Source organism: Manis javanica, chromosome 2, assembly GCF_040802235.1.
Source record: "Manis javanica isolate MJ-LG chromosome 2, MJ_LKY, whole genome shotgun sequence".
NCBI lineage: Eukaryota > Metazoa > Chordata > Mammalia > Pholidota > Manidae > Manis > Manis javanica.
This window is the reverse complement of record NC_133157.1, coordinates 145,014,457-145,028,858: the sequence shown is the minus strand read 5'-3', so window position 1 is coordinate 145,028,858 and position 14,402 is coordinate 145,014,457. Positions and strand designations below refer to the sequence as shown.

The 14,402-nt window shown below is 41.5% G+C and overlaps 1 protein-coding gene across 1 annotated transcript in view; it reads left to right on the top strand.

Annotated features, from left to right (window-relative positions):
* The first annotated feature begins 2,435 nt into the window (after positions 1 to 2,435).
* RP1 (RP1 axonemal microtubule associated) overlaps positions 2,436 to 14,402 on the top strand; it is a 370,859-nt gene continuing 358,892 nt past the window's right edge. The window contains exon 1 of the mRNA XM_036999525.2: positions 2,436 to 2,571. Within this exon, the coding sequence (XP_036855420.2) occupies positions 2,554 to 2,571 (18 nt within the window). The 5' untranslated portion in view covers positions 2,436 to 2,553. The remainder of the gene's footprint in view (positions 2,572 to 14,402) is intronic.

Here is a 14,402-nt window from a genome sequence, read left to right as displayed (position 1 = left end):
AACCAGAAACACAACTACTAAAATGGCAATAAGTACATACCTATCAATAATTAACTTAAATGTAAATGGATTGAATGCACCAATCAAAAGACATAGAGTGGCAGAATGGATAAAGAAACAAGACCCATGTATACACTGCCTAGAAGAGACTCATTTCAGACCCAAAGACACACAAAGACTGAAAGTAAATTCCTAGAGGTGGAATTACTGGGTTGAATGGTATTTCCAATTTTAGTTTATTGTTTCATGTCTCACATTTAGGTCTTTGATCCATTTTGAGTTTACTTTTGCATATTGAGTTGGACAGTAATCCAGTTTCATTCTCTCATGTAGCTGTCCAGTTTTTCCCAACACCAGCTATTGAAGACTGTGTTTTCCTTATTGTATATTCATGGCTCTTTATCATATATTAATTGACCAGATATGTGTGACCTTAACTCTGGGCTCTCTATTCTGATCCATTATGGGTCTGTTCTTGTGCAAGTACCATAGTGTTTTGATTCCCATAGCTTTGTAATGTAGCTTGAAGTCAGGGAGTGTAATATCCCCAGCTTTGTTCTTCTTTCTCAGGATTGATCTGGTTATTTGTGGTCCTCTGTGGTTCCATATGAATTTTAGAACTATTTCTTCTAGTTCATTGAAAACTGCTATTGGTATTTTGATAGGGATTGCATTGAACCTGTAAATTGCTTTGGGCAAGATGGCCATTTTGACAATATTAATTCTTCCTATCCATGAACATGGTGGGATAGATCTCCATTTATTTGTGTCTTCTTTAATTTCTCTCTGAGTGTCTTATAGTTATCAGAGTACAGGTCTTTCACCTTTTTGGTTAGGTTTAGTCCCAGGATAAAGAAGATGTGGTATATATACACAATGGAATATTGTTCAGACATAAAAAGGAAAGTAATCCTGCCATTGGTGACAACATGGATAGACCCCGAGTATATTATGCTAAGTGAATTAGCCATGTGGAGAAGACAAATACCATATGATTTAACTTTGTAGAATTTAAAAACAAAACAAAATAAATAAAACTGCACTAGACTCATAGACACTGAGAAGTGACTGGTTGTTACCATGGGGTAGGGGTTGGGGTAAGTGCATGAGGAGTGTGAGGGGGATAAAGTGGCACAAATTTTCAATAATGATGTAAGTTGATTATGGGATGGTAGTACTGCCTCGATGATATAATCAATGATTTTGTAACATCTTCCTATGTTTACAGATACTAACTGCACTAGTTGGGGTGGGTATTTAATAAATGGATAACTGTTGAACCACTGTGTTGTATACTTGAAACCAATATTAGATTGTATATCACCAATACTTAAAAGTTTGTAGTTATGCAGGAAGAGTAAGTTCTAGAGCTTTGCTGTATAACACAGAGCCTGCAGTGAAAAATATGGTGTTGTGCACCTCAAAATTTCATTGGGTAGATCTCATTAATTATCTCTACTGAAAACAAATACAAACACAAAAACAGAAACAAAGGGACATGAGGAAAGTTTGGGAGGTGTTGGATGATATCACCTTGATGGTGGTGATGGAATCATGTGTGTTGGTATATGTCCAAAGTCAGGGAACCACGTTAAATATATGCAGTTCTTTGTATATTCATTATACTTCAGCACAGCTGTAAAAAATCCCACAAAACCATACAATACCTCAACCAGGGGTTCTTGTGACTAAAATGAAGGTAAGGATGATGACAACTATTTGCTACATTTATCGCCCTCTGGGGCTCCCATGTGCTCCTGGCATGGCTCAGAGCCTCTGGCTGGCCTGAATAGGTGCTTAGAAGGTTATTGAGAGAATAAGTGAATGGTAGAGCTAACATGTGCACACTGATGATCATCTATCACCAAAGATGCCTGGCTTGTGAACTCTTAGAATTCAGGGGGGCTTTTTTTAGACAGGCCCATGTCAAAAATGAAGCAGGCACTTAACAAATGTCTGTTGGATTTAACCAATTTTACCTTGTTATGGGGACTTGACCTCTACTTCATGGTGTTGAACTAAATTAAACCATACTTTTCAAGATAGATATTCAAAATATCAACTTTAAAATAAGATAAAAAGCTCATATGTTATGTCATATTTATATGCCCCAAGGGATCTATTGATTAGAAAAAGAACAAACTAGCTTATTTTGTATGTCATTTAATAAAATTTAATTTTATTTAGGTAATTTTGTTGGTTATTATAGGCAACTGGAAAGACAAGAAAAAGCAGTTTTATGTGCTTTGGTGTGTGTGTGTTTCTTTATCAGACTAAGAGGAATCCACCCACTGATATATCCTAACAGCCATGCATCCCAGACTAGCTCTATTTGTTTTCCAGTGTGTGGATTGGCAGTTATATGAAGTGTCTGCTGTTGCTACAGGTAATCCAGGTGACAATACAAACATTGCCTTCCTTTTGACCAGCACAAACAGAAGCCAGGTTTACCCCTAGGCAGCATATGATCAATAGGCTCCCTGTGATGCCAGGCCCTCTGATCTGATTCTTTCAAACCCTAGCATTCTGGAAGCAACTGAGGACTTCCTACATATGTTCTGGAAATTACAGGTAAAATGTATGCTTTTTTCCCCCTTGCCATTTTTTGTAGGGAATGGGCAATTAAAAATTTAGGTTTTATTATTAGGCTTTTAAAAGGGAAGATACCTTTAGCTTTTATTTAAATGTGGAATATTGTTTAATGGTGTAGAAAATATGACAAAGATGGTGAAGAAAGGGAGGACCTGAGCTAAATAATTTCGAGTCTTGGTTGCTATGGGGAAGGTGAGATAACTTATTTTTCTTGTGGGGTGATGGGCTGAAATATTCTGGCTTTGAGAGGTTGTTTGGACAATTGCCTTCAGGTTCAAGAGCCTGTGGGCCATGCACAGGACTTGGGACTTGATCCTTAAAGTCCTGAGGGACCACTGGACAGTGTTGGGCGGAGGACAATTATGATCAGTTTGTTTTTAGAAATAAGGAGTGACATTTGTGAACTATGGAGGCAAGCAGGAGAGTGGCTACCAGTGGCTCCCAAGACTGGTCTGGATGGTATGGGGTGACCATTAGGATGAGAAGTCCCAGATCAAAGAACATGACAAGAATGTTCAGAGCACTGAGGTGGAGGGGGAGAGAGTAAGGGACTCGGTCCCCAAATGGGACAGTGAGTTTACTATGGCTCTGTGGTTTCTAACTTGAATGACATTAATTGCTCATATTCTTGTGATTGTAATTTTTCAAGCTGTTGGCAACATTCATGCTGCAAACACATTCCTGGTCTGTAGAATGGGTGAGCTGAGGGGAGAAGCTTTGGGGGCACCATGGCAAGAACGTGGGATGCGGAGTCTGAGATGTGGAAGCTGGGATGTGGAACCCAGCTCCCCCAAGGGCGTGCCTGTGGGCAAGTCCTCAGAGCTCCTCACACTCTGTAAACTAAAGTGCTACTGAAGGTTGGTTATTATTTTAGTTTGTTTTCTTACCAGTTCAAGCAGAAGTTAGTTTTCATTTTGATTAACTTACTAGCTGTGGTGACTGTGGCAGAGCCGAAAGGAGCATGGGGAATCCATGGAGTCCTCCAGGTCCTTTGAAGTCAGAGTAGGGCTTAAGGACAGTGGGCAGCAGCCCTCCTTACTCGCCCAGTGCCATGTCCACTGAGCACAATCTCCAAGGGAAAAGAGTGGTCCCCAGGTTTCTGCATGGAGGCAGTACTTAAACAGACACCTGCTTCAAGTTCGTGACTTACTTTACCCCTTCTGGTTTCCAAATCTGTAAACTGGAAGGCAAGGCATGTAAGACCACCACTTACAGGGCTTAGCACCTCGTGAGCACTCAATATATAAACTAATCTTATTTGTTCTGGGTCTGATATGCTGATATTATTCAAGCAGGGACCCACACGGCTGGTGGCACATTTGTGTCATCTCTGTGTGGGTGGCATTCAGTAACTTTCTGTGAGGCTAGAACTGGAGACTCCACATGGGGACGTAGGCACGTGGATGGCTCTTGCACTCTCCTCAGCTTTGGAGGCAGGGGAGAGGTGTGACACAGGAATTGGATGTGAGAGAGACCAATGCTGAGGGGCTGGGCACCCAGTGAGAAAGTGTGAGCAGTGGATGGGCCCTCTTACCTGAGACATGGATCCTTGGAAGAAGGTTCTGGCAGTCTGGTTCCACAGACTGAAAACTGAGTAAAGGAAATGCTTCCATAGCTAACACTTAATAAATTCCCAGTCTCCTTATTTCATTTGGTACATCAAACTTGATGGCATAATACTTTCATAAGAATATACTATGAAGTAACTTTCTTCCTTTTGGCCAACCACAATTTATGTATTTAAAGTTTTTAAGGTAGACTCTGAGTAAACTCAAGGCAATGTTAAATTACTTGCCATCAGAACCATAGCAATAAATGTTTAGTTTCTGTTTATAGTTACTTTAGTATCTTAGAATCATTTGATAGCAACATAACATAAAGCCAAACAGCACCCTTAGAAACTTGTAAACACAACAAAGACCTGGGCAGTACCACAGTAGAAGGATTCCTCCAATGCACAGAAGTGCTAGAGAAGTTTGGCAGGCATCACTTAATGGGTCAAACCATATAGAAAATGAACTGCAGGTGGTCAGTTTGTAACGAAATAAGTTGTGGTGTTTCAGATGATTAATGGCAGAGTGTGTAAACTCTGGCCATTGGTTTAAATATTTTATCCCAGGGTGACTTAGTTACAAAAGAATCTTTGTGACTATCAAATAGAAGAAAGATCAATAACAAGTATCATTGCTAGAATAGTCTATGGGTAAACCTCTGCTTTCTATGCATGATTGGTGAATGCCATATTCTAGTTGATTGCATTTTGTGATAACATAAATTAATACCATGATATCATAATATAACAACTCTGCTTAAATAATGGAGATATACTCAAATATAATGAAGATCATTTTGTTTTTCTTTAAGAAGCTATTTCAAAATTTTATAGCTTCTCAGGGACATTAATATAAATATCACAAAGATGTATGAGATTGGCTGTCAAATAAATGGATGATCCCTAACTTGTCTAGGGAAAGAGGAGATCCTAATAGTTAATATTAAGTAATTTAAAATGAATCTTCCTAAATAACTCAGCAGCTTTTCTATTACTCAAATAATTCAAAACTCAGAATTTCAAATTTCTTATCTTATGTTCATATGTGAAACTAGTGAATATGGGCATAGCATTTTTATGCCTATTAAGAAAATGAACACTGGCTGATAATTACTTTTTATTATAAACTGCATTATTTACAAATAAAGTCTCTTAACATTTCAGAAAAGGCATCCCTTCTCTGAAGAGGATATTGAAATGATAATATTTATCTATTATATAAATCAGTCTCTGGAATAAGTTAAATGAAAATCTTTTTAGTAATATCAGGGTTGGTGAAGCATTATTATTAATTTATAATTCTCATCTTAGGTTTCAGTATTAATTGATCAAAAAGCATTTTCATGGTAGATGCTGGATAGATGGCATCTTCTTCAACACAGAAGAGAAAAGTAGTTTTCCAAAGGTTTTTGAAGGTCCCTAAGAGAGTTCTGTGCAAAGAATGTGGGGCCAGGCAAGCGCCTTCTCCTGCAGACTTTGCCCTGATGGGTGGTGCAGGTGAGGGTCAATCAGGCAGGCCATACAGAGGCATCCTTCACGAAAGCCGCTGGTAGGCCCAAGTCCTACAACACTCATGGTACCCAGGCATAACTGTAGTCTCTTTCCCTTAAGTCTACACCCTATTATCTGCCCCTTAAGTCTTCAACACTCCGATAGGGAAGGAAATCAAATCTAAAGAAAGAGGAAAACATAATTAGTTTTCCCCTTAAGGCCCAGAACAGAAGAAGGGCCAGTGTTGGCGGCTTGCTCGGGCTTCTTCCTAAGGAGACTGGAGATTGGCAGCAGGCTGAGAGCAAGGAGGGCTCGGGCGTCTTGTCCTCCCAGTCATGCTGGAAAGCTGGGTTCCTGAGACGTGCTCACTTGCTGGGATGGGCGTCTCCAGGAGGGCAGCACAGGAGTGTCAGTGACCTCGCTGGGGTCTCCTTTTCCATGGAAATGATGCAGATAAAATACCTCCTTGTAGGGTTGTTTGATATTTAAGAACCCAGCATATTTTAAATGCCTTAGAAATGTTAGCTATTATTATTGAGGACACCCGAATCCTCACACGTTGACTCCAAAGCCTATGCATTTATCTAACATATGGAAATAGCAAGAGAGGACTAATCTATAAGCAGTATTTTGGCTATTTCATTAGAAATGTAAGTTTATCAAGTCTGTTTGTGTGACAGGCTTAGTGGTCCATGGCTTTTCCTCACAGAAATGACTCTCCTTAGAATGTTTCAGGGCAGGTCTCCTCTGGGTGGGGCTTGGCAGCATCTGTCCCTGTGCTGGTATTCCAGATGCCAGAACAGCAGGGCTGGTTTGTGGGGGGAACAGATACTGTTTCTGAGATGTACAGCGGTGGCCTTCAACCTCTGGTGGTCTGTCTTCTTTACTGTAGACTTTTCTACTAGAAGTTCTCCTGTTTGGTCAGCATGGGGCTGATGACACTAAGATGAATGCCACCATTGATAGGGGCCAGGTCACTGTCCTATTTTATGACAGAGGCATGGGCTCTGCAGCCCAAGCCTGGCCTGGGTTGAGACTGGAATTCCAACTTCATAGTACAAACATGAGGGTCCCCAGCCTCTCCCAGCTGCAGTATGCTTCTTGGTAACACAGGGAGGAACGAGGTAGTCCAGCTCAAGCGGTTGCTGTGAAATAAAGGAGAGCTCAGAGTTAGCCATACCCCCATCCCATGTCGCCCCCATGATCTCTTGGGGTCACAGTGTCAGCCCCACCTCCCTGACCACAAAACCAGGCTCAGAGCCTCAGCTAAACTCAGTGGCTTTCACTGAGTAAAAGGAGGGCCTGTGCTTCAGGCTGGAAGGAATACTGCAGCCACTTCTTCTCTGAACCTTAGCATTCTGTTTTTCCCTGGTTGCCAACACCGTCAGTTCTGAGCAGGCTGATTTTATCTGACTCAAGATTCAGCACAGCTGACCAATTAATTCCTGGTGATGGGAGGGCTGTGCATTTTCTAAGCCAGCCTCCCTGAGAATGGGAAGAGCTTCTTGAGAAGCCAGCAGAGCTTCAAGGGTGTTGCTTCCTCCATTGTGTGGGTGCTCATCTGCGGGAAAAGCAGGAAGGCGACATGGGAAATCTCCAGCTTCTCAGGAGGAGGGCGTTAACAGACACGATGGGATTTACATGTGGCAGAGAATTTCTGTAGAGCAAGAGCTCTTAGGTGTGCCTTGGAAAGAAAAGTGCTTACTGGGATCTGCTGAGGTCCTAGGAAGTCTGCAGTGTACAGGACAGGCCACTCATTGAGATGACCTGCGAGCAGCTGAAACCTTAGCCAGCCCAAAGGCTCTGTGCTGGGTCATTAGCTTCTAGGGACTCTATCTACCCAGACACCAGGGGTGCCTCATTCTTCCCTATAGGAGCATGATGAGAGAACATTCCCAAAATCCATCAGCAGAAGATATATGGTTAAGGGTTTGAGTGAAATACAGGCCTTCACTGTTACTCTCTTGGGACACAGAGATGGGCCTGGTGGCTCTGGGTTCTAGACAGACTTTGCTGCTCTGGGTTGTTCAGGGCCTGGTCTCTTGTTAGGTAGACACCTTCCATGTAGTGTCCTAAGGCTGCCATAACAAAGCACCACAGACTAGGTAGTTGAAGCACCATAAATGTATTGTCTCACAGTTCTGGGGACTAGAAGCCCGAGATCAAGGTGTCAGCAGGTCTGGCTCCTTCAGAGGGTAGGGAGGGAGCATCTTCTCCAGGCTTGGTATTTGCTGGCAACATGCGATGTTCTTTGACTTGTTAGAGGCATCCCCCCAGTCTCTGTAATCATTCTTCGCATGTGTCAGTATCCAAATCTCCCCTTTATAAGGACACCAGTCATCTTGCATCAGGGCCCACCCTACTCCCATATGACTTAATCTTGATTGATTACATCTACAACAACACTATTTCCAAACCAGGTGGCATTCTGATGAACTGTGGGCTAGACCTCCAACATATGAATTTGGGGATGTAGACACAATTCTTACTGCATTTCTCCTTTTCCTAACAACAATCTCTGACTCCTCTCAGCACAGACTTAATTAATGTTGTTCTCCTGGTAAGAGAGGGAGATGGAAGACTTGATCACTGCTTCTGAAGGCATGGAGCTTATCCCAGGCTATCTTAGAGGTAGGTTAGGATGCTAAAGTTTAATCACAGGTCCTCTGCATTACTGCTTCAAAATCACTCCAAGGGAAGTGCATATTTTTCAGTTTGAGCTTTTGGAGGAGAGTGAAGGACCTCACGTCCATCACAAGGCAAAGCCCCACCCTGTCTTGCCTTCTCCCTCTCCACGTGGGGCAAGGACCTGCCAGAGCAGGTGCTGTTCAGATCAGAGCCACTCTGTTTGGGAATCTCTGGTGCATGGTTGTCCTGTTCCTGCCTTAACCTTTAAGAGCTGTCTTGGTGCAGTTAGTGATTCTTCTCCCATTTGAGCTGTAGTTTATAGGCTGAGGCTGCCAGGGCAGTAAACAGAGCCCCAGCTGAATTCAGAGCCATTTCCATCTCCCCAGACTTGGGCCTCCAACCCATTTGTTCAAAATGGAATAAAGGGAAAAGATAAGAGATTTAGTGCTGAAAATTATTTACAAATGACTCAAACCAGCAACTATTACCTACCACAGAGACAAAACCATCTCACAGGCAGGTAAAGTGTGCTGCCTTAGACATAAGGAACAGGCAGGAGGGTTCTCGGGGCCTGATGTGCACTGTGGGGGTGCTGGCTGAGGTGGGCGGTGGATGGAAACCCTCAGAGGTTACCCAAGACTGGCCCTACTGAAGAGCCATGGAAACAGAGCCGACCAGCCCACTTGCAAGTCCTGGCTGCAGCTCCAGGCACCCCCTTAGCCCTGGGTGTTCTTGATTTTCTACAGTTGAAGCTTAAAAGGCCATCTGACTCTTGCTTCCCCAAAGACAAATCTTAGAAGAAAAACTATTCAATATAAGCAATTATTTTGTCTTCTTCTGTCTAAATGCCTACTGGACATATTTTGTCAAACTGTCCTTTAGTCAGAATGTACTATTATTATTCATCAGTTATGGTCTTTAGACAGAGGAATGCCTACACTTGGCGAAATGAGTCGAGAACTTCTATTATATTCTGGTAAAAGAGTCGATTTAATATATGTGTCAATGTCTAAAAAAGAATTGTTTTTTATAGTCTCAGACCCAAATATATCTCAGGAAACCACAAAAGGGCTTTATTTGAATTTATAAGCATTCTTTAAACTTATCAAGTTCACAGACTTTTCACTTACTATCAACAGGCTTCCTGAGGAAAAGTAAAGTGAAAATATAGGTATGCCTTCTAGAACTTTACTTTTTAACAGGTAGGATGGAGCAGGAAAAATGCTCTACTGGTTTTGAGGTAATTATTTTCAGTTTAATGGTCTTTCAATGCTGTAAGCCGTGGGAAACTAGACCTCATCTTGTAGAATAAAAAAAATCCCTCTTGTGGGAGAAGATTCTATTATAAGGTCATGGATTTGAGAATGTTTCACAGAATTTTGGGATCCTCTGAAGCATTTCTGGAAAATATATAGAAGAAACATTTGTAGTTGGTGTGATCTATTTGTGATTGTTTCATTAGAGCAGGCATTTCCCAAATACCCAAACTGTTTATTTTATTGTATGTGCATATTGGGGGTGGGGAAGGTGGAGGGAGATTTGTTTCTAACCTAATGTGTGACAGAGAGTAGGTGTTTCTCTCAGATAATTTGGCTGCACATAACTGAAATGTGAAAAATAAACTTAAATATATTTTCCTTATTAAAAAATGTGAATATACAGCTCAGGGCTGATATGGTGGATCTACAATGCTGATGTCCAGGATTGTTCTATCTTTTCACTGTGCTGTGATTGACTATCATTCCCAAGGTCACCTTGTGGTTGCAGATGGCTGCTGGAGCACCAGCCATTGAACCATACTCTAGGACAGAAAGGAGGATGAAGGGAAAAATAGGTATCCCCTCTCTATTCAAGAATCTTTGAAATAAACCATGCAACACTACTGCTTCTAGTTATACTAAATCTGGTTAGATCATCTGACATGGTCACAGATGGCTACAACAGAGACCAGGAAATGTGCTTGGTTTAAAACAACGTCTGAATCCTGTTACTAAAAGGAAGGTATTTTGAGATATTGCTAGCAATTCCTGTTATACAACCCCAAAAATACTTGTTGAATTGAACCAGATCAATTAGCCAGAACTGGGATACATGAGATGTTCTGTTGAGTGATCTTCTCTCATGAAGAACTGGGTACGAACCTTGTGTACCTCAGTGTGATAAGCATGGGACTTGGGAGAGAGCACTCTGGTCCTGACTTGTCCTGGGCTGGCCTTGACTTACAGTGGGCAAGGATGTTAAAACCCTGGGCTCTTTTATCCTTCAGGAAGTTGGGTGTGAACATGAGCACCAATGCTTACAAGTATATGATGAAAATCCAGTGCTCTGATGATAAATGAGAATGATATTAGGACCCCTCCAGTTTCCTCCAAGTAGTTGATGCAAAGGGTGAAACCTAAGGAAGACTCTGGTTTCGTCATGAAATTGGAAACCACTGTCGTTGTAAGTGGCTCCACCACTTAGTTTCTGTGTGACTGAAGATAAGTAACTCAACAATGCTAAGCCTCAGTTTCCTCATCTTTAAAATGGGGATAATAAATGTCCTACTATCTGGGCTGTTGTAAGGATTTAGAAAAAAAACGAATGTTAAGAGCTTTGCTTAGTTCTTGGCACATACCAAATACTCAATAAATATTAATTGTAATTACTAATAATGCAAAAAGCAGAACAAAAAAATCTTAAAAGTTATTTGGGAAATCCAATGACCCAAATGTCTGTGTTCTAGGATTGTTTTGAGAGAGGGAAGGGAAAGTCAGTATCACAATATTAATCCTTGCAGAATGCTATGATCGCTTTTCAGAAACCAATTTAATGAGTATTAAGTGTTCTGTGTATCTTTCCTTTTATATAGGTTGGAGTATTTGTCAAACTGTTTTTAGGTATATTCAAACAAATAAGCAAGCACACAGATATACCTTCTCATAAGAACCTAACAATCAAAATGTGTGGTCTACAGTAAGTAATACATGCTTATTCAGAATTTTTGTTTTTAGCCTGTTAGACTGGATTTTAAAATAGAAAACAGAATGCCATTAGGCCCAGACATCTAAATATATCTGAAGTTTGGAAGTGACTCATGATGTGAGTCTTGAAGCATAGGATTCCTCTGACACTTGTGCTAATACCACTGCTGTAAACATGATACCCTCACCCCGAGTGGCCACGGCGGACTGTGGCTGGAGGCCAGGACTGTATCACAGAGGATGTTTGCTCTTCCATTAGCCAACTCCCCACTCTCCCCTTTCTGCCCACCTAGGCTGTCCCTTCCCTTAGAGAAGGAGATTGTGTGACCTCTGAGCTGGTCCTGCCTGAAACAGGCACACCGACCCTCCCACACATTTTTCATTGCTGGGATGCTAATTCCTCCCCCAGTCCAGTCTCTCCAGCAACATGGTTTTCTCATGGAAATCTCCCCTGGCCGCAGACTAATTTTCCCAGGGCAGCCTCTGGCATGCATCACACCTGTAATTACTTTTTTAGGTCTAATCTTCCCTGGGAGACTTGAATTCCATGTCACAGAGACTGTGTCTTTCTGTTTATGGCTGTGTCCCATGCCCAGCCTGGTGTCTGACACATAGTAGGTGCTTAATGAAAAATTTTTTGTTGTTTGATAGGTGCAACTCCTCCTCTCCCATTAGGCTAGGCAGGCTCCCCAGGCTGGGTGTGGACTTGAAGTTTCTGTCCAGCCTCTGTGTACATAGAACCTCAGGTACAGGGAACTGGGTGGTTTAGAAAATAGATTGTATTGTCTCACAGTTCTGGAGACCAAAAGCCCAAGATCAAGGTGTCTGGTTCCTTACGAGGCTGTGAGGGAAAAATCTACCCCTTGCTTGTCTCCTAGCATCTGACATTTGGTGGCAATCTTTGGTGTTCCTTGGCTTGTAGAAGCATTGCCCAGTCTCTGCCTTCATCTTCATATGGTGTTCTTCCTGACAGGGCGTCGGTGTCCAATGTTCTCCTTTCTATAAGGACGCCGGTCATATTGGGTTAGGGTCCACCTTAATGATTCCATTTTAACAGGATCATCTGCAAAGATCCTGCTTCCAAGTAAAACATTCACAAGTACTGGTGGTTAAGACATCAGCATCTTTTGGGGGACACAATTTAGTCCATAACAACTAATTTCATAACACACTGTCCTCTCTGTTGAAACATGATGCTACTTATCCACCATTTTTAGAACATGGGGTTGTGTTATTTTCCCAGGTCTAATCTTATGTACTGTCTTTCATGAGCAAGAAATGTAAGACAGAGGAAAACCTGGGGCATGAATTAAGAGGTTGGTTTGCTCAGTAATAGAACCTGTTTGCTAAGCTTGGGAACTTGTGTTCATATGGTGCTCTTAATGGACTGACAATAGGCCCATTTGGCTGCATATCCACGAAGAAGCCTGGTCACAGGAGTTCATTTATTTTCATGGATCAATAAACAATTATTTAGAGAAAGTAACTTTGTCAACAATTTAATTACAGTCACCCAACCCTTGAAATGAGAAGTGCTTCAAGTTTTGCCACATGTAGCTATATGGTCCGAGGCAAGTAATTTAATTGTCTAGACATCAATGCACTACCTATAAAGTTTGGGCACCAGACTGGGTAACTTCTAAGGACCCTTGTGGCTGGAGCCTTCTTTGGGCTTTGTGGTTCTTTTAGTGTTGAAGGCAGAAAAGTCCTTTAAGGAACTGGGTTGTGCAAGTACACAAAGGAACCAATTGTTGAAGCACTTTTCCAATTCACTATCATCAGTAAACATGAGATAGTTTTAGCCTCAGCACAGAAAAGGCTTGGTGCTGTCTTCATCCACTTTTACGAGCTTAATGTCTGTTCCTTGCAAGTGACAGATCTGCACTAGGACATGGGACCACTGCAGCAAGGTACAGTTCCCTGGCTCATCCTAGTGGTTGCGCTCTGGGTTTGCAGACAGAATTCACATGGGCTGTATGTATCATTTTCAACCTCAGAATAACTAATTTTCCAAACATTTTTATGAGTGTCTGAGAACATATTTAAGAACCAAATCAGAGTTTTATTAGCTGTTACTTATACAGCTGAGCCTTTGAGGTGTGCACACACACGCTTTGTAATCTTGGCATTAAAACTTCTGCTAATAATAGCATCTTTACTATAAATAGAGATTTTTAGATGCCCTCCCCTTCTATTGTACTGCTTCTTACAATGTTCAGTGTTAATTCTTTTACTTTATTATGTCACAAAACTATGACCCTTGATTGTGGGCCTCCCCACAAAATAGACCAGATGTCTTAACCATGTTTGGATAAATCAGTCATCACCTTCTTTTTTCCAAGAAAAATGAGGCATAGTTCCTTGAGTGAGGCGTAGACTCTACTTTCCATGCAGTCTTTCCAAAGCAAACAGAAAAAAGGACGTAAATGTCTGGTAACTGTGCTGCATTGGTGGTGCGGGCATGCAGTTTAGGATGCAACCATCCTTATTGTGGAAAGAGAGGCTGTTTTTTCTCATGTAATATTGAGGCCCAAAATAAACAACCTCAGGAGAAATAGAATTGATTAATGAACTTAGTTCTAATTTAATATTTGAGAGGAATGTAGGTTTTAAAATGAAGCTAAGGAGATAAGCCATTGATAGAGTAGGCTTTTCTTGATATTTAGGAATGCTTCAATTTACATTTAAACAGTATGTGATTTCAGAACTTTGCTTTTCACACACACAAAAAACGTCCCACTCCACAACATTGTAAGAGGTAAGGAGTGGGTTGGCAGCCACTCTATAACAATAGAGTCAGTCATCAGATATTTAATTCCCAACATTTTACATTCTGTGTAACATACAGTCCCTAAGTTAGGTGTTGGACATACATATCATTTAAAGCAAAACTATCTTAGAGATCAGAAAAACTCCAATTTATAGGTGAAAAAAATGTAACATAGTGGGGGTTAAGTAATCTGCTTGGGGTCATTCCATTAGGAAATAGTATACTAGATTCAACCACTTGACTCAGGCCCTCAGCTCTTTTCAAGAACTCTGGTGTCATGTTAACCCACCTGCCTGATTTATGTGAATGCTGCTGTGACACAGCTTTCCAGGCATGGGAAGCAGATACATGCAAAGTCCTTGTTTTGACACTGATTCCTACGGCAGCATTCATTCAAGCCAGGCCA